Genomic DNA, 27906 nt, shown 5'->3' with positions numbered 1-27906 from the left:
AATGGACCCGAGGGCCAAGCCAGCCTTGAGCAAAGAAGACAGGACAGAATGAGCTTTCTCACGGAAGGAATACAGCTCAAGGGACAGAAAACTTCCTTAAAAACATTTTCAAAATATATTTTATTTCTTTTCCATATGGATTTTGCTAAATGTCCAAGGTAAACATAAACTTTGTGTATGGAAATAAGGAGAGTTCTTTAAGAACCGGCATTGAATCAGTCATAAGAATGATCAAATTTTGATTATGGAAAATAAACCTGCATGTTATCAAAAGTAGAGAGCTTGAGTGAAGAGTTTTCTTGACAGAGATGTCTCTCATTTATGAGAGAAGTTTGCTCAACCCACCACCACGTGTAGAGATGGGAGAAAACACATCACCGTGGAAACAGCAGCTTTATACCTGAGGACGTTCAGCCCCCGTGCACCAGCCTCCCGCAGGGACTGCCCACCTGTGTGGGTCAGCGCTGAGTGCTGATTATGAGCACGTCCTCTTGGAGACGTGTTTTGAATAAACCCCGTAATCTGCAAAATCATCATTGTCAATGGTACTAGACGTGCAGAGAATCAGCGTGTGCCTCTCACCCTCTACGTTTCCGCACCATCGGCATCATCCTCCTCGTCGTCTTTGGCTCTGAAATGCATTTTCCTAAATTCGCGTCTGCTCATGGAAGGGCAGGATGAAGACACTGGCGGGAGGTCCTTGGAGGGAAGAAAACACCTGGCATAAGCCCCCTGGCTCCAGCCCCGTGTGGGCTCAACTCCCCTCTGCATGATGGAGGGAAGGAGAGGCCCTGGGTTAAAGGCAGGAGCCAGCCCGGCAAGTGTGGGCAGCTGCCCTGAGAACCACAGGCCACGGCCACGACTTCCTATGGCACAGCAGGGCCCAGACGCACACAGGGCCAGGCCTGCCCACACCTGCACTCACCAGGGCATCAGTTCTGGGACTTAGGGGGGTGGGGCCCCAAATTGGCATCTGTTTTGCTCTCTCCTCCCCAGTGAGAGTTCTTACTGTGTGTGATCCGCACCAAGCAGCGTGCACACGTGAGGACCGAGGTCAGGACCCAGCGTGCGGTCTGCTGGGGATGCCCATCCTGAGTGGGAGAGAAGCACTGGCCTTACCTGCATGAGCTCCACATTTCCAAAGAAGCGGCTCACAGGCATTGGCTGGTTGCTATCGTCGTCCAGAAGGGCACTGCCGTCCATGAGCAGTGGGGCCCCGGGGCCCTGCTCCAGGTCCAGTGCCGCCCCGTCCCTAGCGGGGCAGCCACCGTTGGACTCTCCTCCCACAGGGGCCCCATGTCTCGGTGGGAGTGGCTCGTTCTCAGTCTCTGCCGGGCTGGCATCGCTCTCGGTTCCACAGCGCCCTGGGAGGGGACCAGCTGTCCCCTGGGGAGTGGAGCCGCCAGCTTCCTTTCCCAGAAGCGAGGCTCCATCCTCGGCCGACGCCAAAGGTTCGTGTGTACCCGGGGTCTCGGAGGGTGTGGCAGCGCTGTCACTCCGGTGTTTCTGGAGTTCTGACTTCACAATATGACCTTTGTCATACTTGAACTTCTTGGACGTCCGCCTGTCGGTGGCTTTGTGTGATGAGGGAGTCTGTCAGGAGAGAACATGCAAGGGGACACCAGACATGTTTTGGTGTACAAAGCAGATGGCATATAATTAACACGCCTCAACCCTGGAGGCTGTCTGTCCTGCTCCTGGCCGACAGTGTCCCTGCTGGAACCACAGCTTCGAGGACAGGGTCCTTTCATGGTTTCCAGTGAAGGGGCAGCGTCCAGATGGATGGCTGGGAGAGAGTCCAGACATGCCCAGTGCTGCCCCCGAAGGGTGCTGTGACAAGTGAAACGACAACCCAAGAACCAGTTTCCATTTGTCTCTGCTGGGACGTGGGCTCCCAGGAGACAGAGCTCTGTGTCCCGGGCGCAGGAACGGGACTTGACTCAGCGCAGCTTTAAGGAGCAGTGCCCTGGGAGATATGGGCCGGTGCGGCTGTGAGACCCAGTCCAGCCAGACCCCAGGCTGTGGCTCAGGGAGCAGCTCCAGGAGCTGGGGCTGCCTGGCTGCCAAGCCTGCAAGACCCTGGACGGCAGACACGGGCCCCCTCCCTCCTCACCTGCCCACAGTGGGGAGCAGCACAGCCCATGCCCACGTCGCTCAGGCTGCCTGGCAGAGGCTGCTGAGCCCACTGCCCTCAGAGGGCAGCACAAGCCCTGAGGTGGATCCTCCCACGGTCCCAGCACCGTGACCTTCATGCTGGTCTGTTGGCCTCGCCCCAGGCTTTCTAATGCAACATGTCTCATGGAAAGGTAGACACTCCATCCAGTCCTGTCTCTGAGGGGTGAGGCTCACCTGACATGCTGTCTGGGCAGACGTGGTGACGTGGGTATCCTGGGCTGAGGCTGACGCAGCTGAGCAGCTCCGGGCTCGGAGGCGCGCTGAGGACCGCACTCCACCTGCCAGCTGAGCCAGACCAGAGGCCAGTCAGAGACTCAGAGACGGCCCTTCCACCCCCATGTTTTTACTGACTGTGGAAAGACAGCAGCCTGTGTCCCTGCTCAGAAGGTTCTTGAACTTTTACAGGGTGTCCAGAGTTCTTGGTAAAAAGCAAAAAAAGCAAAAGACACCCCTCCATGCCCCCTCCTTGAAATCTCAGGGGAGGGGTCCCAATCTCATTGGCTTGAAGGCGCTCCAGCTGCTGGTGGACAGACCTCGATGCTGACAAACCACCCCACCGCCACCTCGCTAAGAAGGCAAATCAAGTCTTCTAGTAATAAGGAAAAGATTAATTAAAACAATAAAGCTTACAATCATTTCTTTTTTTTATCAGTATTACCACTGTTATTCCTTTTTTTTTAATTTAAATTTATTTATTTTAATTGGAGGTTAATTACTTTACAATCATTTTACTTAAGAGTAATTTTAGGTTTTCAGAAAAGCAGCGAAGATGACAAGGGAGTTCCCGCCCCGGGCATCCCTCAGCTTCCCTGGAGCCAACAACCTGCACGTCTGTCAAAATGAAGATGAGACCGGGCTTTATGTGAGTCTCACCCGCTTCTTCACTAACTGCTTTCTCTGTTCCAGGATGGGGACACTTAGACACTTAGCAAACAACACACGAAAGCTCAGGTGAGAACTTGAAAGTGAGAGAGGTGGGTGACTGGGAGGAGGGAGTCGTGGAGGGCAAGCTAGACAGCCCCCAGTCACCGTAATCGAGACCTGGAGACACCGACCAGCTGGATGGGGGGCAACACGTGCCAAAGTGGAGGAGAGATCAGAAATCACACAAGCTCCTTGAGAAACCTTTAACAGCAGCTTCTCACCCATCCCTGCCCCGCCCCACCCCCACCCCCACCCGCAGAGCCTTAGACATAAGAGATACAGGTTGGATCCCTGGGTTGGGAAGATCCCCTGGAGGAAGGCATGGCAACCCACTCCAGTATCCTTGCCTGGAGAATCCCACTAGGAGATTGTAAATGGAAAAAATACGGAAAAGACCCCTGTTAAGTCAGCAATTACTCGAGAAAGCAGGCTTGCTTAGCAACAAAACCATGAGACAGAAGTATAAGACATGCCCCCAGACAATAAAACAGTGGTGACGTGAGCCCCATGTCCTGCCCAGTGAGCTCAGTAAGGTAACGATCCCTAGGATGTGCTCTCTGCATACACAAAACAATAATTTGTGGACCTTGCTTGACCATATAGGGACAAGAAAACTCCCCTGCTCAGCCTGGAGGAGGAGCTGATGATGGAAGCATGATGTCTACTCAAGGAAGACAAAGTTCTTCTCTCCCTGTCCACTTTTCCTTTGATTATAAAACTAAAGCCTAAGTTCTCAGGGTACAACACCCCCTCTTCCACCCACTCGTAAACTGCACAAGCATCCATTCTAATAATCACTTCTTATCCATCACTTTGCTCTTGCTGAATTCTTTTCTGCACTGAGACATAAAGGACAGTGGCACTGGAGCTCTTTAGAGCCCCAGACATGACGCCAATAGGTCTCACAGTTAAGAGTCCAACTCCAAACGTATTGATCCCGGGTCACACTGGCTTTCTCAAGGTGGGGTGTGAGGGAAATGGACTGGCCCTCGTGACAGCTGCCATCACCCAAGTGTTGATGCTCAGGTTCTGCTCGTGCTGAACAGCCTTAAAAGGAGCAGCACTCCCACTTCAAACTCGGGAGAGAACCCTGCTTGGGTCACACACTCATTGGAGCCCCTCTCCCTGCTCTGCCACCAGAGTTACCACATGAAAGCCCTGGTGGCTTGTCAGGGGGACTGAGCCAAGACCCTGCTGGGTTCTGGGGTGTGTGCTGTGTAGGCCCTCCAGTAGCAGCAAGGTGCGTCTAGGTGCTTTCTACATAGTCCTTAAAATACTAGGGTGCAACCGCTCCTCAGAGGGCTTGTTACCACTCAGGGCAGGGGTGGCGGACCCAGTACCCAGATATCTATAGGTATAGATACCTATAGTATCTAAAATGTCCAGTTTTCAACAGAAAATTAGGAAGCATGCAAAGAAACAGGAATGTAGACCCAAACACTAGAATAATTGCAAGTAAAAGAAACTGCCTGTGACAGTGATCAGATGCGGGATTTATCAGAGAAGAACTTCAAGCTAGCCATTTTAAACATGTTCAAGAACTAAGAGAAACCATGATTAAAGATTTAATGACTTCATACCAAATAAGAGATTATCAATAAAAAAAAAAACAGACATTATAAAAAAACCAAATGGGAACTCAGGAGTTGAAAATTACAATAGCTGAAATTAAAAATTCACTGGTGGGTTTGGAGTGGGCAGTGCTCAAGAATAGATATGGACCAGAAGAATAAGAGAACTTGAAGATAGATTGCTAGGTTACACAAACGGAAAAACAAAGAGAATTAAGGATGAAATAGAATGGAGAGAGCCTCAGAGACCACTAAATGAACCATCATACATGTAATGGGAGTACCAGGAAGAAAGGAGTACAAAAAATATTGGAAAAAATAAGGGCTGAAAACTTCCCAAATTTATTGAAGAACAATGTACAAACCCAGCAATCTCAAATAACTGAATTTCAAGTAGGATAACTGCAAAGAGATCTATAGTCAGATGCAACACTACAAACGCTGCAACTCAAGGACTATGGAAGATCTTGCAAACCGCAAGAGCTCACTCAGTCGTGTCCGACTCCTTCTAGGCTCCTCTGTCCATGGGATTCTCCAGGCAATAATACTGCAGTGTGTTGCCATCTCCTCCTCCAGGGGATCTTACCCACTTAGGGATGGAACCCGCGCCTCCTGCATTGCAGGAGGATTCTTGGGAATCCCCAAGCGGCGGAGCTAAACAATCCATCACAAGGCAGGGAAGTCAGACTGGGAAAGTGCCATCCACATGGGGTCTTCAGGAGATCCACTTTGGAGTCAAAGGTACAAACAATAAAAAGGAGAACAGACCAGGAGAGCCCAGGTGCGGCTCCCATCCCCAAGAGGCCCACCTCCATAGGCAGGGCGTATCCAGTCCCGGGCCCTAGACCGCCCGACGGCAACCAGTACCAGGAGCTACCGCCCCTCAATTCTCTCCACCCTCCGGGGTGGACCCCTCGTCGTGTGCCCCAACTTGGGCTGACAGACTCCGGGCCGGGCAGCGTCAGAGTATCGGGGGTTCAGACTAGCTCTGGAGAGGGAGCCCCCCATTCCAGAACTTGGTCTGGGAACATCCTTCTCAGAGCCCTCCAGCCGGGGGGTGTAGGGTACGTGCGCCTGTGTGTCTGGTGTGTGCTTCTGTGTGTGGGGGGGGGGGGGGGGGGCGCTAAGGGCGTGGCCCGAGAGAACCCCCCCTCCCGGGGGGCGTGGCCTGGGAGACCCCTTCCGGGGGTCGAGACACAAGCGTAGACCCCACCCCCCTCCTTCCGAGGCGTCCTGTGGCTCAGCCTCAGCTCCCACGCGGCCTCCGCCCCCCTCACCTTCCGGCTCCTCATGAGTGTGAGCGGCGCGTTGCCGCTCCCAGCCCCGCAGCCAAGGCCCCGCGCCCAGCCTAATCCTTTCCACCGGAGAAGAGATTCGGCGGCCCTTGGCTCGCGCCGCGGCGTGTGACGCCACCAGAAGACTGGCCAATCACAGCTCGGCGTCCCCAGGTATGTGATCCAACAGAGTCGGCGTTTTACGTGTGGGCGGGGAGACGGCCATGTTTGTGAAGGGCTCCTCCCTTGAGGTTTCTCCGCCGCCATGTTTAAGTGGGGCGGCGGCCATGATTATAAGGGGCGCCTCCCTCGTAGTTTCTGCGGTCTCCATGTTTAAGTGGGGCGGTGGCGACCAGATTGAGGGACCCTGGCTGCTGTCCCTGGCCACGAGCGTGGAGGTGGGCGGGAAGGTCCTGCGCGGTGGTCTCTTCCATGCGAGTCGGGCAGCTGAATTTCCCCGGTGCCGGCCCTGTCTTCTGGGCTCCGGGCGCGATGCTACAGTCCCTGGAAGTGGGCCCACGAGGCCGTCCCCGGCCGTGTTCGCACTGCCCGCCGCCGGGGGCGGGGCGAGGCGGGCCGGGCCCGGGGCTGCACGGCGAGCCCGATCGCGGGGGCTCGGAAGGCGGCGGCCTCTCCCGCCGCGAGCTCCGGGGCGGCCACCCTCGGGTGGAGCTCCCGGGTGGAGCCCCCCGCGCTAGGCCGCACCACCTAGCGGCGGCCGACGGGCGGGAACCTGCCTTCTGGGTCCCGGGTCTCGGGCGCGGGCGTCGGCGCCACGGGGCCAGGTCCACGGACGAGGCTGAAGTCTGCCGGGTTTTCGAGCCTCCAGAGCCGGGAGACACCAGCCTCTGTGCCCGCGGGAGGCTCCTTCCGGGAACCGCCCACCTTCTCATCAGGGACGCAGAATAAACGACTGTGCTGTGTACTTTTGTTGTTATTATTCTAACAGGTGAGAACATTTACATCAGGCAGTTTTATCAGAAACACTCGATTTTGCACTTAAAAGTGTAAAGGTTGACGTGTGTACCGCTCGAGGGACCCTCACTCATGTGGTCTCCTGGCTCTGCCAAAGGTTTCATGCTCTGCTGTGACGGAATGACCCCCGAAGCCTGGAAAAACAGTCGATGCCCGTTTTTAGTACATAAAAAGCAGGGTCCCTCAGGATCTTCCAAAAAGCCCTGCAGACTGTCTCGTCTTTAGAAATCTGACTTTTGTTATTAGGGGGAGCCCCTTCCCATAGACTGCACTTGGGGCTTTGCCTTCCGCGGTGCATCAAGTCCTAGGGTACACACTGCACACTCCTGCACAAGCTAACCCACCTGGCCTGTCCGTCTTCCTTCCCAGTCCCCTGCTTCTCACTGGGTTATTCCCCATGGTGCACAGGGAAGGGAAAAAAGACTAATGCAGACTGGCAGGAAATCCATTTGAAGAGGAAGCGAACATAATCACTGTCAGCTGCTAAGAAAGAAGCAAAGTGATACAGTGTTAAATACCTAACCTGTCCCATTTTCAGGCTTCCCAGATGTCACAATGGTAAAAATTTCCCCTGCCAATGCAGGAGACACAAGAGATGGAGGTTTGATCCCTGGGTGGGGAAGATCCCTTGGAGAGGGAAATGGCAACCCACTTCAGTATTCTTGCCTGGGAAATCCCATGGAGTTGCAAAGAGTCAGACAGGACTGAGCATGAACGTCCCATTTTCACTGGAGTGGGTTTCATAATAAGCTAGGTTCTATGGTTCTACTTCGGGCTCCTTAAGGGCTCTGAGTTCTCATTAACCTGGGGTTGATGGTCACAAGCCAGTGTTTGGCTCCAGGTGGTTATGGTTAATGTCCGTTGAGATGAGCTGGACCACATCCTCTCAGTGTCACCCTGGTTTAACCTCCCTAAGGTGCTCTTGGGCTCTTGTTGCTGACACATTCAGCTGTTCCCTCACCGTGCTCCTGCCCCTAGTCTGTGTGAGTGGTACTCCCAGCCGCCCAGCCGCTCAGGCCTGACCCCGAGGCCCTTACTGCCCGAGTCCTTCAGTGAACGTTCCCCGTCTCCCTTCTCCTCTTGCCTTGGCAGCCAGAATGGTCGTTGATCCACGGTGACCTGCCCCTCTGCTAATGCTCTTCAGCTCTTTCTCACCGCTTCTAGAATGAAGACCAACAGTCCTAATTGACCTGCATGGCCCAGCACAGTGCCTGGCTCAGCGGCTACTCAATGAGTGTTGGTTGAATAAGTGCACAGGAGGCGCTGTGAGGTTGCCCACCGCTGCTCCCTGTCTGGATCCATTTAGCCCTGCTGTACACCCCCTCCCGCTCTGCTGTGCACCCCACTCCCCTGTGTGCCCCCGCCCTGCATGCTCTGTTCTTTCCACCTGGAAAAGTTTCTCCCCAGCCCCCACCCATTGTGTTCAGCAAATTCATTCCTTAAAGCTCAACTCAGATTCAGTTTCTTGGTTGGGGGACATTACTAAATGTTCCCCCTCAAACCCCCAAATTAAGTCTGCCAATTGGGTTTTTTTTTTTTTGGTCATGCTGTTGGGGCATGTGGGATCTTAGTTCCCCGACCAGGGATTGAACCTGTGCCCTTCACTTTGGGAGCTCAGCGTCTTAACCACTGGAAGTCAGTCTGCCAATTGTTTTTTAGCATCATGCACTCTTGCTCCAGGACACGGTGCCAGCTGGCTCTGCCCTCTCTCTGGGAGCACCACATGGCACACACCTGCACTTGCTCACTCCATGTGTCTGCTGAGCTTCTCTTGTGGCCAGCACCAAGCTGGGCCTGGGGTGGCAGTGGTGGTGAGCTCATACGGAGCCTGCCTTTTAGTCTTTTGGCCCTGCAGGGGGTTGGGCACTGGTGGAATAATCACACAAGGAGCCATCAGTCTGTGTTGGAGCAAGAGGCCACAGGGAGAAGCCACACAGGGGCAGCAGCTGGGATGTCAGACCCACGCGGGGTCAGGTAAGACTCCTTGGAGAGTGGGAGTGGATCGTGAGTCACCTCTTCCTCCAGGACCCAAGCACCTCTCAGGTTCCCCAGGAGGAATCACGCAGGAGCCCCCGCCTGGGCAGAGGGTCACCCTTCCTGAGGCTCTGCCCTGGTGGAGGAGCCGTGCTTGGACTCTCTGCTCTCCCCACCTCCCCAGCTGCCATTTCAGGATGTGATCCATCCTGGAAGGCACACAGAGAACACAGAACCAAAATCATGCCTTGGAGCATCCTTCTGGGTTCCTCGGCGCCCTTGGTGTCTCTTTTTCTTGCTCAACGGCTGTACCCCCTGCCCTTTCAGGGTTAGGGGCCCTGAGAGGGGTGTCTCATGATGGCAGGATGCTGGTCCTCGTTGGTGGTTGGTCCCGCAGGTGGATCGCAAGCTCCCTGAAGGCAGGGACTGTGTCCTGCTCACAACAATGTCCTAGGACCCTGGCCCGTGGCTGGGACATGCTGGCAGGGACTCGGGAAGCACTGGACAAAAGATAGATGGTGGTGATGATGCATCAGAAGAAGCTGAGGATGGAAGATTCCAAGGAAACTTTGTCTTCTCAACGAAGACACAGTCTCAGTGCTGAAACACCTGTGTGTCCACAGCTCAGTATCTGCATTTTATGAACACCACAGGGCAGGCGAGAAATCAGAAGAGAATTTTCCACTGATTAGCAGTCTGTCGGTTCATTAACTAAGGCCACCCCTAATCTGGAGTGTGTCTAGTTACTCCCAGCAGATACTGGCCTATATGATGAGGGGTTGTCTCTGATATCCTGACCCTTTATATTTAAAAGAAAGATGAAAAAAAAAAAAAAAAGCTTTCAGTAGGTCGTGGAGCAGCAAGAACTCTCATTCGTTCCTGGAGGGATTGAAGCACAGTGCAGCCACTGGAAAACAGCTGGGCAGGTTCCAACAAATCCAGAGTCTTAGCATCCCTCTCAGCAACCATGCTCCTTGGTAGTTACCTAGAGGAGCTGAAAGCCTGTGTCCACACTCAGTCTGCACACGATGTTTATATCAGTTTTATTCACAATCGCTAAAACCTGGAAGCAACCAAGATGTCCTTCTGGAGGTGAATGGATAATAAACTACAGTGCGTCCAGACAATGGAGTATTATTTAGTGCTTAAAAAGAAATGCGCTCCAAAGCCTTGAAAAGACAAGGAGGACGCTTTAAATGCATTTTACCAAGTGAAAGAAGCCAATCTGAAAGGCTGCATACTGTGTGGTTCCCACAATATAACATTCTGGAAAAGGCAAAACTATGGAGACAGTGAAAAGATGAGTGGTTGCCAGGGGCTTGGGGAGGGGACAGATGAGTAGGCAGAGCATAGAGTATTTTTAGGGCTCTGAAAATACTCCGTACAATATCATCACGATGGCTGCGTGTCATTATGAAAAAAAGTGAAAACTGTTAGTTGCTCAGTCGTGTCTGACTCTTTGTGACCCCGTGGACTTTGTAGCCTGCAGGCTCCACTGTCCATGGAGTTCTCCAGGCTAGAATACTGAGTGGGTAACCATTTCCTTCTCCAGGGGATCTTTTTGACTCAGGGATTGAATCCACATTTCCTGCTTTGCAGGCGGATTCTTTACTGTCTGAGCCACCAGGGAAGCCCGTATCATTATGAAAGTGGAAGTCGCTCAATCATGTCTGACTCTATGACCCCATGAACTCTAGCCCGTCAGGCTCCTCTGTCCATGGAATTCTCCAGGCCAGAATACTGGAGTGGCTTGCCGTTCCCTTCTCCAGAGGATCTTCCCAACCCAGGGATTGAACCCAGGTCTTCCGCATTGCAGGCAGATTTTTTTACCATCTGAGACACCAGGAAGCCCAAGAATACTGGAGTGGGGAACCTGTCTCTTCTCCAGGGGATCTTTCTGACCCAGGGATCGAATCCTCGTCTCCTGCATTGCAGGCTGATTCTTTACCAGCTGAGCCACCAGGGAACCCCGTTATCATTATAAACTTGTCCAAATCCATAGAATGTACAGCACCGAGAGTGAGGCTTAATGTAAACTGTAGACTTTGGGTGATAATGACATGTCAGCCTAGGTTCATGTATTGTAAAAAATGCGTCCCTCAGGTGGGGATGCTGATGGTGGGAGGTACATGGAAAATCTCTGTGCATTCCCCTCAATTTTTCTGTGAGCCTAAAAATTCTCTTTTAAAAGCCTATGAAGGAAAAAAAATGTGATAACTTTCAGCAGTGATTAGAAAAAAGAAAAAGCTCACAGCCTGATTTTTAACGTTTTGATTGACCTGAAAGACAGTTTCCTTAGTAGCTCACCTCTCCTGCCTGACTCAGTTGAACAATCACAGCGCTACAGCTGTGCAGCCGTCTAATTCCTTGAACGAGTCAATTACACGCAAATTTGCCAAGGTCCTACCAGGCACCAGGCAGCTTCAGGACATGAAGACTAACAAGGAGGTGTAGGCTCAGAGTCCTGCAGGGCTCACAAGAGGTGCACATACCTCCTGTGAGCAGAGAAAGTGCCAACAAGTTCCAAAGGGCCACTAGTGTGCAGAAAACAGTCTCTGTGGAGGCAGGATGGTCAGGGAAGGCTTTCTGGAGGAGGTGATGCTGGATGCAAAGAGCCGACTCACTGGAAAAGACCCTGATGCTGGGAAAGACTGAGGGCAGGAGGGGAAGGGGACAACAGAGGATGAGATAGTTGGATGGTACCACCCACTCAATGGACATGAGTTTGAGCAAACTCCTGGTGATGGTGAAGGTCGGGGAAGCCTGGCATGCTGCATTCCACAGGGTTGCAAAGAGTCAGACATGACCGAACGACTGAACAACAATCTGTGGGTGTGGGAGCCCAGGGATGCCCTATATAAGGTCTTGCTGGTAGTTAAATATCAGTGCAGCTTCCATCAGCTGCTTTGCAGGCTAATCAGTCTGTGACATTAAAGCCTTTGAGAATAAGAGGTCATTTTCTGCTTCAAATCCCCTACAAACTACTGGGAAGAGGGGTCAACGGTGGGTCTATTACACAAGTTCACATTTCAGCAAATTCAGGATCCACGGAGAGACCTGTGTGAGGGCGCCCTACCCCAGCTCATGGCTGTTCCCCACTTCTCTTTTCCTCCCTGACAGGAAACTTGGAGGCGTCCTTATTCAGAATTTCTTGATCTTGTTTTTCCTTGTTCACTTGGCTTTCCATGCTGGGCTGCTGTCTTTTATCTTCAATTAATCATGTGTGTGTTCTAAAAAAAATCTAACTGTGCTTCTGTTTTTACTGCTAGCAACTCTGAATCGTCTTAGGAAGTAGTCAGGATGTAAATGTATATGAGGCAAAATCCTCCTGATGCCTCCAGTTGCATCGACATCAAATGGCTAGAAATTCATCAGGATCAGCCAGGGCTGGTCCCCGGAGGCCTTCCGATCGCACTGTAACTGCCATCAGTACCATTCGTTTCATTCATCCAACATTTACAGAGCTCTGTGTGTGTACCGCACTTCAGCGCTGTAAGAAATACTGTGTCCACATCACACAGCTCGGCTGACAGCTGTAAGGGGTGGGGGGCTCCCGTGAAGCTAGGGGGCTTGGGATCTCGGGGAACCGCAGACGTTTACTGCAAGCCAGGGCAGAGGTACCACCAAGCTGCTGCTTTGAGAACTGCTGTGATCCCCATTTGCCTTGACAACACGTGGAGCACACTGCCCAAGGGTATTAACGGAACCACAATCTAAGTGGGACATTTAGGACTGTGTCCTGGCCTGGAAGTTCTAGTTGGCTGTGTTGGGACAAAGCTGTTCGCTGGGCATGGGCATCACAGTGATCATGGCCTTTGAGTAAAAACCCAGGGATTTGCAGAGCCTGGAAAAGGCTAAATTTCCAGTAAGACAGAGAAAGTGCTGTTTTATGAGGACCTTTGGGCCAGCAGGAAGAAAGACACAAAGGAGAAAAGGTCTATTCTGAGAGCTCCAGGCCCTTGGGCCAGGGTGGGGGTCATGGACCTTAGCTCATGGTCACATTTACCGGGGATGCTCAGGCCAGGAGGGAAAGTGTGAATTCGTCTGTCGCCGCAGATTTACTCCTGGCTTTCGCTCCCAGGTGTCTTCCATCGCCCCCTCAGCTCGTTTGGCTAAACAAACGTCAGTGACACGTTAGGAATAGCTGCCAAAGGTGTGAATTTGCATCGTTAGCTCAGTGCTTTCTCCCTCCTCACTGTGTGGTTGTGTGTGGGCTGAGCGTGGGGTTAATACGCTTATAAGGTGCTGAGTTCTGGGCATTGCCTGCATCCCAGCCTGAGCATCACGGGACCCTGCTTTTCCAACGTGATATGGGGAAGGCCACCAGGAGAGGCTGGTGGTGACTGTGGTTCTCACTGACATCACATTCTGGTTGGACACGGAGTCAGTTAGCACGGGAAACAGTTGACCTCAAGTCTAGGTCTCAAGGGGCTAAATTTCATCGGAGTCCAGGTCCACCAAGTTCCGCCTGGGCTGCAGAGAGGTTTCAAGGTGCCACCCCCGCCCCTGCTGTCGGGAAAGGTGATGAAGGCCCTCTGAGGGGCAGCAGGGCGATGGGAGTGCCTGCCTGGGGTGGGGTGGGGGGACCCAGGACTGCAGTTTGTGAAGCCTTCCTTCCAGATACCCTCAGCCTCTAGAAAGACTTGAAAGCCATGCATATGCAGGTTTGCTCAGTGATGTGGGTGGGGCAGGGAGGTTTTGCACCAGCAGCTTGGAAATAAGGTCTCTGGGACCTCGTCTGTTTCCCCTTCCCAGTGGCTGGTGGCCAGACTCAGAGAGGGAGAAAGTTACTCGATAGGGGAGGGGGTTTATTCACAGAAACATAACCTGCATGAGTCTGCAGGGGCCCTAAGGGATGCCAAAAGGGCCCCCACCCCACGCTGGTGAGCGGGGTCTTCCCTGATCCGTGGGCACAGGGAGTACAGTGACACGTGGCCACCCTGCCCACACCAGCTGGCTCCTGTGCCCGCAGGAATCCCCATGTCCTTGAAGGGCATCTGCCTCCTCGCATCCCCGCCTGCGCTGGCGTCCCCGTCATGCTGCTTCCTAACCATCCAGAGCAGATTCAGGTCCCTGCATTCTGAGGCAGTTCAGTGCCGGGTAAGTGTTACCGTGCACAGATTGAAGTGGTACAGCCAGGGTTACCTGTGGCTCCTGCTCAGCAGCTAGCAGGTGTGAGCCGATGTCGTGGACATAACCTTGCTTCTCAGGGGTGCCTCGGCCATGGCTGGCTGGCTCCCCGGTTCTCTGCAGTCTCACCTGTCTCACCCGGGCGTGGGCTCCCCTCCTACCTCGAGCCAACCCTCTTTCAGTCTGGGCACAAAACGGGAGGGGGAACCTGCTTTGTTGTCTGGTCTCCAAACACGTCTCAGTTTGTGGGGTGCTGGCTCGTGGACAGGGAGCAGCTCAGAAGGTGTATGCCTTATTGAGTCTTTTATGACTGAACCATCTGGAAATCTGGGAACGTTTCAAGCTAATGCAGTTGGCACGAGCTTAGAGGTGAAAAGGTGGGGATGATCTTTTCTGTTGGAGTTGCCAGTCCCAGGATCACTAACTTCCATATTCCAGAAGGCAGATCTGTATCGGATCCAGGTTGGGACAGAAACTCATCTCTGTCCTCCCTTCCACACACACACACACACACACACACACACACGGGCACGTCCTGGAGAGTTCAGTGTGTATGCATGATCAGTTGTGTCTGACTCTACCCAGCCAGGCTCCTCTATCTGTGGGATTTCCCAGGCAAGAACACTGGAATAGGTTGCCATGCTCTTCCAGGAGATCTTCCTGACCCAGGGATCGAACCCAAGTCTCTCATGGCTCCTGCATTGGCAGGTGGATTCTTCACCACTAGCGCCACCTGGGAAGCCAAAGTCAAAGGACTCAAGGCCTCATTCAGTTGCAGGTTGGGGGCCCCCAGGACCACCCCAAGTTGCTGATTCTCCTTAAGGAATCACAGAGCTCATGAGAGGTATGATCCTCAGGATTCGGTTTCATTTTTTCAGGGAAGAGATGCAGGTTGAGATCAACCAAAGGAGGAGATGCCCAGGCAGAGTTCCTAGGAAAGTACCTGAGGAGGAGTGCCCTCCCCATAGAGTGCTCTCCTGCACCTCAGTGTCCCATGCCCTTACTGGGTAGGCCTCCAGTCAACTGATTTTTGATTGATGATTGATTTCCTGCATCATTGGCCTCAGTCTCCACCGATACCCTTGCCCCCCACCCTGAATCAAGAGGGTGGTCCTTCTGGCCCAGCCAGCCCCACCCTGAGCCTTCCAGGTGAGCTGTTCCCCACCCTATATCACATTGCGTGCTCAGTCACTTCAGTCATGTCTGACTCTTTACAACCTCATGGACTGTAGCCCACCAAGGTCTTCTGTCCATGGGGATTCTGCAGGCAAGAATACTGGAGTGGGTTGCCATTTCCTTCTCCAGGGGATCTTCCCAACCCAGGGATTGATCCCGAGTTTCTTATGTCTCCTGCATTGGCAGATGGGTTCTTTACCACTAGCGCAACCTGGGAAGCCCATTATTGGCCCATTAATGGTGAACAGAGGCCCCCAGGAAAGCAAAGATACTCCTATGAGGCAAGATATCTTAGGAGTGATTGCTGGAAGTGGGGGACAAAAGCCAGATTAAATTCATTAACACACACAGGCAGAGTGGGGGGAAATGAAATAAAATGTTGCTCTGTGGGTCTGCAACTTCTCCTTTCATAGGCTGGTTGGAAATTTCTTATCTATTTTTTTTCCTGATTTCTGTTGAATTCCCTGGAACGAATGCCTATTGTCTGTATGTACCTGATTACAAAGGAAAAGGTTTTATAGAACATTTTTCCTCTCAGGAAGAAAAAGAGGCACCCTACCCATTTCTCAGTGAGAGATAAATGTTCTTTTGAATAATTTTTAATTTACTAACTTTTTTTGATGCCATTGGTTTGAGGATGCAATCTTCCAGCAGCGGGGCTTGCAGATAACGATGTTTTAATATTTGTGCTGCTGCAGAGGGCGCCCAGCGATGGCCGCGGCATGATTTGTAAGGCAACTCCTGTCATCTAGCGGAAACCACGAAAATGGGACCCCAGGCTGCCTGGTACAGCCTTGTTCCTCCCCACAGCCACCGGGACTGGAGCGAGGCTCCTTTCTCTGGCCAGACCCAGAATGAACCCAGCTCCTCATCCAGACCGGAGGGCAGCCTCTGCTGTCTGCTGAGAAGTTAATTATCCATATCCCCAAAGAGATGTTGTTGTCTGCTCTTCATTTTCTGCCTGGAATTTTAAAAAATAACGTATTTTCAGGTCAGTAAAGTTTTGATGGTTCCCTGCATGGCAGCTCCTGAGTCGGTAGTTGCTCTGTATCACCCACAGGGCAGAGCTGTGTCCTAACAGTGATCTTTTCCGCTTGAGTTTCCCAGCGATTGGTTCTTTACTGCCAGGATGCTCAGTGTCAGGTACCTCTGACTCTTGGAAATAGCGTCTGAGGCCCCGTGGTCCAGGTCGGGGGGTGCCCATCTACCTCTCAAGCCTTCCCACCTGGGCTGCATTTGTGCCATGGACACTTATCTGTGTGGTGAGTGTGCAGCATCACACCCAAGGCTGGGGCTGGGGTGCTGAGTCACGCAGGGAGGCTGCATCTTGGCCTCAGATCCTGGGGAGGTCTCATGGGGATGGCAGGGATATGGAGGTGAAGGCATCAGAGGGGCCGGGTGCCCCAGCTCTGCAGACATGGTTCCCCCCAACTTCTGACCAGCAAGAGAGCTTCAGCTTTGCAGAGAATAGGGTGTCCACCTGCAACGGCAGCTGACACAGGTTTGGTGGGATGTGCTGGACAGGAGCGCGGGCCCTGCCAGGTCCCCTGTAACAACTGAGTGAATAACCAAGTTGTGTTGACATTGGGGGCGTTCTGGCACCTGAGCTCCATGCTGATGGGATGGGTCTGGTGAGGCTCCTAAGTTTTCTGAGCGTATCCGTGGGTACCTGGACAGCTCTAAGCCTCTTCCGAGAATTCCCTGCCTGTCTTCTCACGCCCTCCACGAGACAGCTTCTCTCCAGGCCCCATTTACACCTGGAAACAGGCCCAGAGGTGGGGTGTGACTTGCCCAAGACCACAGAGCACGGAGGGCCTAGGCGGGATCTGGGCCCGATGCCCCTGCTTCTCCACCCGCTGGGGCTCTTCAGTGGAGGGATCTGTCCCTGGGGAGGCCTGGGTGCGAGCGCGGGGTGAGGGAGGGTGGGCCGCTGGGAGCAGCAGGGCCACATTACCCACCAGGTCTGGTGTCTCGGGTCCTCGACACCAGGGGGCAGAATGAGACAGGGAACGGAGGTGGAGGTGGTGGCTCCGGGCCGGCCCTGCTCTTAGGAGGGCGGTGGGTGCAGGCAGGCAAGTGGGGCAGAGAAAGTGGCTGTTTTTTCACGACCTTCAGGCCCCTCTGGCAGGCTGGGTGCAGAGTGAGCAGCCCTACTCCTTTAGAAAATGTGCATTTCCGCCTCTCAGGCTCCCAACACCTTGGCGAACGCCAGGGAGTGAATTGAGAGAATTAAAAATGAGTTAAAAAGAAGCGGCAGCTGCTTCCAGCATGGAGCTGTCAGGAGTGGAGCTGGCCTGCCGGGCGGTGCCTGCAAGGACACCCGTGCCCCCGCCTGCCCTCTGGTTTGGTGGTCATGTGGATTCCCTCGGGGTCCCTGCAGTTCTGTGCCTCATAGGGGTTTCTTGGTGAGGGAGTGCTGATCTTCTGCTGCCTGGAGTTTTGCCTCCAGCTTGGGGCTGGCTCAGCCCCCCTCCTTTGCTGGTCTTTGTTTTCATATATTTTTAAAACATTGAAGTACAGTTGATTTACAATGTTGTGTTAGTTTCTGGTGTACAGCAAAGTGATTCAGTTATGCATACATATATCTATTCTTTTTCAGATTCTTTTCCCATATAGGTTATTAGAATATTCAGTTCCCTGTGCTACAAAGTAGGTCCTTATTGGTTATCTATCTTATATATAATAGTGTGTATACATGCTAATCCAAAGCTCCTAACTGATCAAATTCTTTTTTAGTTTAATTTTAAAATTTATTTTTATTGAATATAGTTGACTTATATTGTTTGCTAGTTTCCAGTATATAGCAAAGTGATTCAGCAATATATATAGCAAAGTGTATATATATATATATATATTTATATATAAAATATAGTATATACTATTATATATTACATATATATATATTATATGTATTCTTTTTTAGATTCTCTTCCCTTGTGTGCTATTACAGAACATTGAGTAGCGTTCCCTGTGCTATATAGTAGATCCTTATTGGTTATCCATTTTAGATACATGTGTTTAGAAACATGTGTTTGTTAATCCCAACCTCCTAATTTATCCCTCTCCTCCATCTTTCCCCTTTGTTAACGATAAATTTGTCTTCTGTGTCTATGGGTCTGTTTTGTAAATAAGTTAACTTGTATCTTTTTTTTAGATTCTACTTATAAGTGATATCAGATGGTGTTTGTTTTTCTCTGACCCCTTTGCTGGTCGTTTCAAGCACCTTTGCTGCCCAGGGACCTTCCTGTGTGGCGGTGGGGGCTCAGGCCCTCACCTGAGTTCGCCAGCACAGGCCATCCCATCTGGTGGGCGAGCAGGGCTCCTTGCCTCCGGCCTCAGTGCATGGAGTCTTAGGACTCGGATGGAATTTCATCTGTCCCTCCCTCCCCTGCCCCACTCTCCCCTGGCCTTCTGGAAACTCCTGCTCTTTTGTGGGGTACCCGGGGATCTGATGGTCCACATCCCTAGTTCACAGAGAAGGGGGAAACAGAACTCGGGGTGACTCAGGCGCTTCCCAGTCCCAGAGCCCCTGGTGGGCTGGCTCCTGACGCGTGTCTGCCAGCTCTCCCTGTGGGTGGCTGTACTTCCCCAGGGCTTCGATTCTGGGCCTGTTTGCTGCTCCAGCTACTGTTTGTTTCCTTTTCTCCACCAGATTTTCCTTCCTTTCCTCTTGCCCCAAACCTTCTTCCTTCCTCTGCTTCTTGGGGGCACTCATCCAGGCTGCCAGCCCAGCCCACTCACACTGTTGTGGTGATAGGTTTGGGGGACAGAGGATGGGCTAAGGGATTCCCAGAGTGTCAGGGCCATGTGGTTCCGAGCCCCCTGGAGAGGCCAGTCTTGATTGGAAGGACAGTCGTCACAAACAGTCTGCCTCAGGGGTTTACGGACATCCTCCCAGGATGTACCCTGATGCCTTGATCCCGTTGTTGTTGTTTTCCAGTCCTTAAGTCGTCTCTGACTTTTTGCGCCCCCCATGGACTGCAGCACGCCAGGTTTCCCTGTCTTTTACCATCTCCTGGAGCTTGCTCAAATTCATATCCTTTGAGTCATGATGCCATCCAACCATCTCATCCTCTGTCATCCCCTTCTCCTCTTACCTTCAATCTTTTCCAGCATCAGGGTCTTTTTCAATGAATCAGCTCTTTGCATCAGGTGGCCAAAGTACTGGAGCTTCGGTCCATTCGAAGCATCAGTCCTTCCAATGAATATCCAGAGTTGATTTCCTTTAGGATTGACTGATTTGATCTCCTTGCAGTCCAAGGGACTCTCAAGAGTCTCCTCCAGACTTGACCCCGAGTCTTCAACTAATCTGAGCCCAGAAACAGATTTGGAACTGAACATGTGGATGTACTGTCAGATCATCCCACGACACTGGCTTCCTCCTGGACCTGAGCCTGTGGGTGCGGTTCTGAGCTGCTGCAGGTCATGGGGACCCAAGAGGGAGACCGCGGCCCTGGTGGTGGCAGGAGCCCGTGTGTCAGTCAGCAAGCAGAACCAAAACAAAGCAGAGACTTGGAGAGCCGCCTCTGGGCCTGCTCTCTCTGGGCCTTTGAGGTCATCTTGACCAGGCAGCCCGTCTGCAGCTCATCTCACCCGCAGAGGCAGAGCCCTCTCTGTACAGATCTGAAACATAGCCCACGGGGTAACTTTCTGTTTCCTTGGCTCCCATGAGCGCTCGGGGGAATGGCAGTGCTCAGAGCTCAGTCAGGCTCTCGCTAAGGATGGGCCTGTCCTGAGTCGTCACTGGGGTTCTCCCAAACCTGGCTCTGTGTCCTGGTCCCCCCAGGCTGAAAAGTGGCCCCGGTGCAGGGAGAGGCGGGGCTGCTCAGCTTCAGGAGCAGACATGGGGATCCACCAAGTCTCAGAAGCGTCTAACTCCTGGTCTCGGCCACCCTGCTCTTCATTCTCCTTGAGGGAGAATTTTTTTTTTTAACTTCTTATTTTGTATTGGAGTAGAGTTGGGCTGGAGAAGGCAACAGCACCCCACTCCAGTACTCTTGCCTGGAAAATCCCATGGATGGAGGAGCCTGGTAGGCTGCAGTTCATGGGGTCCCTAAGAGTCGGACATGACTGAGCGGCTTCACTTTCGCTTTTCACTTTCATGCATTGGAGAAGGAAATGGCAGCCCACTCCAGTGTTCTTGCCTGGAGAATCCCAGGGATGGGGAGCCTGGTGGGCTGCCATCCGTGGGGCTGCACAGAGTCGGGCATGACTGAAGCGACTTAGAGCAGCAGGGTCGGGCCTCCCGGGTGGTGCTGGTGGTAAAGAGCCTGCCTGCCAGTGTACATACAGGTCTGATCCCTGGGTTGGGGAGATCCCCTGCAGAGGAGCATGGCAACCCCTTCCAGTATTCGGGCTGGAGAATCCCATGGACAGAGGAGCCTGGCAGGCATAGCACGCAGCTGATTAACAGTGTTGTGTTAGTTTCAGGTGAGCAGTGAAGGGGTTCAGCCATTCATGTACACGTATCTGTTGAGGGGGAATTTCTATCCTTGCTTCAGACTCCCCCTACAAACTTGCCCTGAACCCCAGGAAACAGACCTCTCCTGGCAGACCTCTGTGGTACCATGTTCGTGCCTCTGCCCTCAGACTATGTCTGGGCCCCCAGTGACTCCAGGTGGGCCCTTTCCTGTGGCAAGTGGCCAGGGGGTGGCAGGAGAGCAGGAGGTTGTGAAGGGTCCCCTCATCTCTTTGAAGTCTGACAGGATCTCCTCTCTGGCCTCAGTCGTGCTCACTGGGCCTGACCTCTGACCTCCAAGCTTCAAGGCTCAGGTGAGCTGGCAGCCTTAAGAAACATGGTGTTGGGCTTCTGGGTGCGGACTACCTAGTGGGTTTGGATGGAGGCCTGTCCACTGCTCTTCTTGCTGGAATCCTCTTGACATGGCTCAGAAAGCCCTTCCCTCACCAGGCACTCTGCCCAGACACCTCCCCCAAGGAGGTCCAGGTGATCCAAGCTCAGCTTCTGCTGTTCGGGCTGCTAAGCACATTTGGGGACAGTGACAAATGACACTGAGGGAAGGACTGGCCATAAGTCTGTCAGTGTTGAGGTCTGCAGACAGAAACCATGAGGTCATTGTTTGGGGCCTCAGTGAGACAGGCTTAGGTTCGAAATCGACTTTGAAATATGGATTATCCATGCATTCAGCCCGTACTTACTGTCTTTTACGTGCATGACGTTGATGTGGACAATGCTGGGGACACCACTGGCTTCAAATGCCTGCCCTCGTGAAGGTTGGGGCCTAGGGAGATGGAAAATAAGTAACATCTACGTGACTAGGCAGGCTACACAGCATTGTGAGATCATGCTGAGGGCAATGGGAGACTCAGTAGGATGGATGGGGGACAGGAGACTGGGGAGGCCCTGTGACGTTAATAACATTGTTGTAACGGAAGCCAGCATCCTGAGAATGAGCTCAGAGACCACTGCCAGGGTGTGAGAACCAGCAAAGACTGGCTGGGTTTGGCACTCCTGTGGTTTCTGGAGCTGCTCGTCCTCAGAGTGGTTCTGATCCATGGTGGTAGCCATGATACTGGGGGATAAGGGAGAAACAAGGGCAGCCAAGTCCCAACCCTGCTCATCTGCAGGGTGTGTGACCCCATTCCTGGCTGTGACAAAGAACTGGTGGAGACACCCAGGCACCACCTTAAGACCAACTGCAGCAGTGCACTTTATGCTCACTTGGGCTGGGCCTCGGTGCCCAGACACAGGGCCAACCATTATTCTGGATGTTTCTGTGAGGGTGTTTCTGGATGAGATCAACATTGGATCAGTGGTCTCTGAGTGAAGCAGATTGCCCTCCAATCTGCTAGAGTGGTGGGCCCCATCCAATCAGGCAATGGTCTGAATAGACCCAAAGGCTGCCATCCCCCCAGCAAGAGGGACTCCTGCAGCAGATAGGCTTTGGACCTGAACTTCAGCAGCAACTCTTCCTGCATCTCCAGCCTGTGTGTGTTGGGCTTGCAGTGTCTGTGACTGTGTAAGCCAACCCCTTGGATTAAATCTCTCTCCATGTTATACATGTCTTTTTCGTTCTGTTTCTCTGAAATCCTGATTCATGCATGAAGGCAGGACACAGTTGGGTGTTCTGAGACAGAAGAGTAGAAATGGTGACTGTCCAAGGAGTAGCACCTAGTGGGGGCTGAAGAGCATCTTGGGGATTTGGATGGGGTCTGTGTGGTGATTCCAAGAATGTGACTGAGAGTGAGTGTGTGATGTCCTGGTTTCTTGGAGTGAAAAGTTGCTGTCCTTAGGCCAAGTTGTTGATGGCTGTGCTATCAGAGCCTCACCGTCCCCAGGAAAACCCCCATTAAACCACAGCACATAACAACACCCCCTCCTCCGGCAAGGGAAGCCTCTAGCCCCTCCAAAGTTGACCTGCTCTCGTCCCCTGCCCGGGCAGCCTGCCATCTCATTGCAGTCTCTTCCCTTTGGTGAGTTGCTCTACTATGGTCCTGGCCTCCTTGACTCATGGATTCCTCCAGAAAGGGAGGATCTTACTATTGTCTTTATGAAGCATCCCTTGGTCCTTCTGTCCATGCTGGATCCTCTGTGCCTCTCTCCTTCCTTCCCAGCCCCATAGTGGAACGCCCACAGCCCCATCCCTGAGGGTTCTGATCCCTCATCTCTCACCCCAGCCAGAGGGCTGGGTCGTCTGCTGCCAGGTCACTGCCTGCATTCCTGTGAGTCTGGAACCTGCTTCTCGGGTGGCTGAGGTTGCCCAGCGAGAGGAGGACCATGAGACCTGTGGCATGGCCATGGAGCATCAGCTGTGATCTTGGCACCCAGATGCAGTGGCTTTGGGGTCTCATCTAACCACCCCAGAGCCCTGGTTATGGTCCCACTTGGGGGCCTGGCTCCCTTCTCCAGGCTTGGGGGTTAGTGGCCTTTCTCCCCATCTCTCCCAGACCTCACTGCTCCAGCCACCCTCTTGTTTACAAAAGCCTCAATTACCATAAGAAACTCCCTTTTCCTAAAATGTGGGACATCTTCTGTCTTGTCTGGACCCAAACGGGCCTGCACCATGTGTTCTCAGCAGGGCCCAGGAGAGGGGTCTGCACTGTGTCCAGTGCCTGCTCCCACACCACCGCCCCCCCCCCCCCCCCGCCCCCCTGTGCACCACCTCTTGTACAACCTGGAGGCTCTGGGTGCATCTCTGGGTTACCAGAAAGCCCGCTGGTGAGATTTCACCATTAAGCAGAGGGGAGGTTCTCCGCAGGTGAAACCTTGACACCTCAGGACTCAGGGGACAGACAGGGGTGTTGGGTGGGGTGCTCGCCCTCCACCCCTGACTTTCCCTTTGAGGGAGAGGCGTCCATCCAGGGAGGCTCTTGGGCTCTTATCCAGAGCCCTGTCTCCTCTGTCTGCAGTGGGTGAAACTTCAGCTAGGGGGCAGCCTGTGGTCCACCTCTGTCCACTGGAGGCAGACAGAACTGGAGGTGTCCTGAGCTGATGGTCGGTTCCTCCTCCCTGGCCACTACCAGGCCAGGAGAGGCAGCGAGCCATGCCTTCCTGTTAGGGTGCTCCCACTCTGCGCCCCCTGCTTGGCTTTGTGACCCAGTTCACCCCAAGCCACTCCCAACAATACTGAGATTTGAGTTCTCCACCTGCTGACCCGTTTGTCTGATCTGTTTGATTCTGACAACAGCAAAATGTCCTCGGCATCAGTTTCTACAAGGACTGAGTCATTAGCCACTGCAGTCGCTGACCTTCAACAGCTTCTGAAAGGAGTCCAGGGCAGAGATCAGGAAGGAGGCCTTCTGTGCTCTGGGAGAATGGGCAGAACAAGCCTTCAGATAGATGTTTTCAGGAGAAAATTTTATGAACCCAATTTCTTGCATCCTCTAATACCCAGAAAAGGCTTCCTAGGTGGCGCTAGTGGTAAAGAATCCACCTGCTGTTGGAGGAGGTGCAGAGATACTGGTTTGATCCCTGGGTCAGGAAGAGCCTCTGGAGTAGGAAATGGCAACCCATTCCAGTATTATTGCCTGGGAAATCCCATGGGCAGAAGAGCCTGGGAGACTACGGTCCATGGGGCTGCAAAGAGTTGGACACAACTGAGCGACTAACACACACTTACCTAGAAAAGCACTAAAATCATTAACTGATATGTCTGCTCCTCGTGACAAGCAGCAGCTTTCTGCCAAGATGTGTGCTTGATGGTATGTACCCTCTTCTCCAGAATCACGTACATGCTAACCTCCCTTCAAGCTCTTTGAAGCAGTCCCTCAGAGCTCAGCAAGTCCCCAAGTAAACCTGAAAGTCATAGCTCCCCCCTCATTTTTTTTAGGTGACAGTTCAGAACTTGGGTTGAAAGAGGGATGTTTTTGTGTCCCCCCAAAGACCTGCAAGGAGATCCAACCAGTCCATCCTGAAGGAGATCAGTTCTGGGTGTTCTTTGGAAGAAATGATGCTAAAGCTGAAACTCCAGTACTTTGGCCACCTCACGCGAAGAGTTGACTCATTGGAAAAGACCCTGATGCTGGGAGGGATTGGGGGCAGGAGGAGAAGGGGACGACAGAGGATGAGATGGCTGGATGGCATCACTGACTTGATGGAAGTGAGTTTGGGTGAACTCCAGGAATTGGTGATGGACAGGGAGGCCTGGCGTGCTGCGATTCATGGGGTCACAAAGAGTCGGACACGACTGAGCAACTAAATTTAACAACTGAACTGAAAGACCTGGGCAACAGGTAACTGTACAAATAGCATCTCAAAGCCTCTAACGCTCTGTTCTCCACCTAAATGTCTCCCTTCTGCTCTGCACCCAGAAAGCTTGAGTTGGGATCCAAGCTTTGCCCCTTACCAGCTGTGTGGCCTGGTGACACTTCTGAATCCCTGGTCCTCACAGTAAAATACATATCAAATTAGTTCCTGTTGAAAATTTCAGAATCAGATGGGACGATTGAAAGATGAGAAAGTTCTTTGAAAGCTGCCCAAAACCGTATACAAACAATATGACACATTCTTCCGCATCCCAGGAGCCTGAGACCCTGGCCACCAGCCACCCAGGGACCATGTGAAGAAGGAACAGGGGTCCTGATTGTGGCCCAAAACCTTCCTTTGACTTCCTCTAGCCCTTCCATGTTTTTGCTATGCTCATAAATTAAAAAAACTCTTAAGTATGAATTTTTTTTAAAGGATTCTACAATCGAATGATAAGTGATAAGAAAGCATTGTGCGAAGATGCAATTGGCAGCATTTCCCATTCTTTCTTAATGGTTTACACAAGGAGTTGCCTTGGAGTTGATGAAATGTGTAATTTATTTCAGGCAGATTCACACAGATCTGAGTTAAAAGCTTAGCTCTGCAACTAAGCAGCCGTGTGAACTTGACCCTGTTACTTAATCCCAGTTGCCTGGTCTGAGAGTGAAGGTAACAGGTTACCTTTGGGTTGCAGGTGATAAGGGGAAATCACACAAATTGGCCTCAAAGTAAAAAGTGATGGGTGTGTGCATTCTAAGTCGCACAGCTGTGTCTTTGCGACCCTGTGGACTATAGCGTGCCAAGCTCCTCTGTCCAAGAACACGAGTGGGTTGCCATTTCCTCCTCCAGGGGATCTTCCCAATCCAGGGATCGAACCCGCATCTCTTATGTCCTTGACAGGTGAATTCTTTACCACTAGTGCTACCTGGGAAGCAGACCCCAGGCTTGGCTTCTGTCTCTGGTTCTCCTCACCTCATGTTGGATGTGGGGGCTGGACGCCAGCTCAGGGCTGGTCCTCCCAGTTTCCAGGCACCTGGGAAGGTGCCAGCGCCCCTGCTGACTGGGTGCTGACCGGGTTCCATCCCTTGTGTGAGCCAGTGTGTGGGTGGAGCTTATTGGTCAGGCCTGAATTACATGCCCCTCCAGACCTGGGGTGCCCCAGGCCACCCCAGATGGGTGGGGAGAGGGGTCTCCCCAGGGCAAGGGACCATGTGCCGATGCCCAAACACCAGGCCCCCTGCACCGGCTTCTATGTGAACAAGGCACTCTGCATGCCTGCACAGGGACTGGTGCATGTTGGGGCTTCTGTAGACTCAATTCTCCTTTTCCTCCTTCTCTCCCATTCAATCATCTGCTCTTTGGGGCTGACCAGGTGGTGTCGGGGGTGCAGAGGAGAACAGGGGGTGCTAGCATGCTGAAGGAGGACCCCAGCAAGCCCGACGGAACTCCAAAGGAGCCTTATTTGCGTGGGGCTCCCCTTGAAGGGCATGCAGGGAACCGTCCGCTCACATCATGTCTCTGCCTGGGAGGGGGCATCAGCGCTTCACCTCCTTTTTCCGAATAAGCACAGGTGTGTCTGCCCACAGGGTGGGGGGAGGGCAGATGGAAGACTGACTCCAGGGGCACCTTACTGACTTCCATGTAGCAGATTTCCTATGAAACTCCAGAACTAATTCCAGGTGGAATTCTCATCCAAAATCCCTGCTGCAAATAGCCCAGCCTGCTGGAGTGATGTCAGAGGGTGACCTACCCCCCACTCCTCCACCCTGTGCCCCAAAGGACTGTTATTAGGGATAGGGGCTTCCTTCCAGGATTGCCACCCCTGGGATTTGCCAGAGAGGAGCCAAAGGGCTGTTGGGAGCGGCATGCCTCTGGGTTCCTCAACCTCCCAGCAAGACACCCTGATCCCTCTCTCCTGACCCTGGACCCCCACCAGGCTATTCACCAGCTTCAAAGGGCTCGCCCTCTCCTGTGCTATTTGTGGCTTCGCTGTTCAGATGTGTCTCCTACTCGGTTCAGAGGAAGGCTTTGTAAGCCAGGAAGGCCAGCGTGGAGGACAGCTCCTCCTGCCATTGAGTCCCAGCCTACAGACGTCAGCTGCTTTTTCAGGGACAATTGTGTTCCTTTCCCAAATAGGGCATAAAATCATCTGCATTGTGATACTTATTCTTCCAAACTGAGGCAGCGGATGGAGGGCAATGCTCTGGGAGTGGTTGTGGGTGGGGAGCAGGGGGCGGGGCTCATCTTGAGACCCCCACATTCTCTTTGGCCACTTTACCTTGTGATCAAGGTGAGTGATAGCAAGTGGCCAGCTGGACACCAGGAAGCAGAGGAGAGCTAACCTTCAGGGACTATGTCTGCTTAAGTTCCAGGGATGTTTTGACCAAGAGACAGAACGATTGGAAAAACATCCAAACACAAGGCACCCTCCATGTACGGAGATGGGCTGCTGCCAGCGCTGTGATCCCAGAAAAAGGCGATAAGGAATCCCGACTGTCCAGACTCAGGGACACTTTTGGCCAGGTAGGAGTGGCATCCTTGTCCCCTCATGTTCCAGAAATTGCTCTGGGTTCTTCTCAGCCTGCAGTCCAGGCCTGTCGAGGTTTCTGGGCCCTCATCCCTGAATGCAGGTGGGCTCTGTGAACTCTGCAGTCCTGAGGGTGACGTGGATCTGGGCGCCATGCCCACCTGGCCCCATCCCCAAGTGTTTGCTCCTTGGCGCTTCCTCCTGACTGTTTCTGCAGGTTTGGGAGTGATGATGGGCAGTGATGCTCCAAGGGCCTTGGGAGTGGCCACCAGCCCTAGCTTCTCCTTAGGGAGAGATGCAACCAAATGATGACAGAGGACTTTTGGGCAGTCCAGTGGTTGAGACTCCACACTTCCAAGGCCAGGGGCATGGGTTTGATCCCTGGTCGGTGAACAAAGGTCTCAGGTGTCACAGAGCACGACAGAGCATAAAGAGCTCACAGAGCATAAAGTCTCAATTCAAAAAAAAAAAAAAAAA

The 27906-nt window shown here is 52.8% G+C and overlaps 1 protein-coding gene and 1 long non-coding RNA gene across 2 annotated transcripts; one reads left to right on the top strand and one right to left on the bottom strand.

The window, feature by feature from the left end:
- Positions 1 to 96: 96 nt before the first annotated feature.
- C16H1orf174 (chromosome 16 C1orf174 homolog) lies at positions 97 to 6526 on the bottom strand. The gene is made up of 4 exons (XM_027565093.1): positions 5948 to 6526; positions 2350 to 2460; positions 1120 to 1593; positions 97 to 699 (listed from the first exon to the last, which is right to left on the bottom strand). The coding sequence occupies exons 1-4, from the start codon at positions 6209 to 6211 to the stop codon at positions 586 to 588; spliced, it is 963 nt and encodes a 320-aa protein (XP_027420894.1). The 5' UTR covers positions 6212 to 6526; the 3' UTR covers positions 97 to 585.
- On the top strand, positions 6037 to 27906 carry LOC113906654. The gene is made up of 2 exons (XR_003514949.1): positions 6037 to 6118; positions 27269 to 27906. It is a non-coding gene; the product is annotated as an uncharacterized LOC113906654 (long non-coding RNA).

Source organism: Bos indicus x Bos taurus, chromosome 16 (assembly GCF_003369695.1).
Source record: "Bos indicus x Bos taurus breed Angus x Brahman F1 hybrid chromosome 16, Bos_hybrid_MaternalHap_v2.0, whole genome shotgun sequence".
Taxonomy (NCBI): Eukaryota; Metazoa; Chordata; class Mammalia; order Artiodactyla; family Bovidae; genus Bos; species Bos indicus x Bos taurus.
Note: the sequence above shows the minus strand (reverse complement) of the source record. Positions and strands in the feature narration are given on the sequence as shown.

Bases quoted from the DNA above. Each gene is read 5' to 3' on its own strand.
- C16H1orf174 (XM_027565093.1), bottom strand. From the start codon at position 6,211: ATGGCGGCGGAGAAACCTCAAGGGAGGAGCCCTTCACAAACATGGCCG. The intron at 1,594-2,349 runs GTGAGCCTCACC...CTCTCCTGACAG, and splicing joins CTGCCCAGACAGCATGTCAG to ACTCCCTCATCACACAAAGC. The intron at 700-1,119 runs GTAAGGCCAGTG...CTTCCCTCCAAG, and splicing joins GAAATGTGGAGCTCATGCAG to GACCTCCCGCCAGTGTCTTC.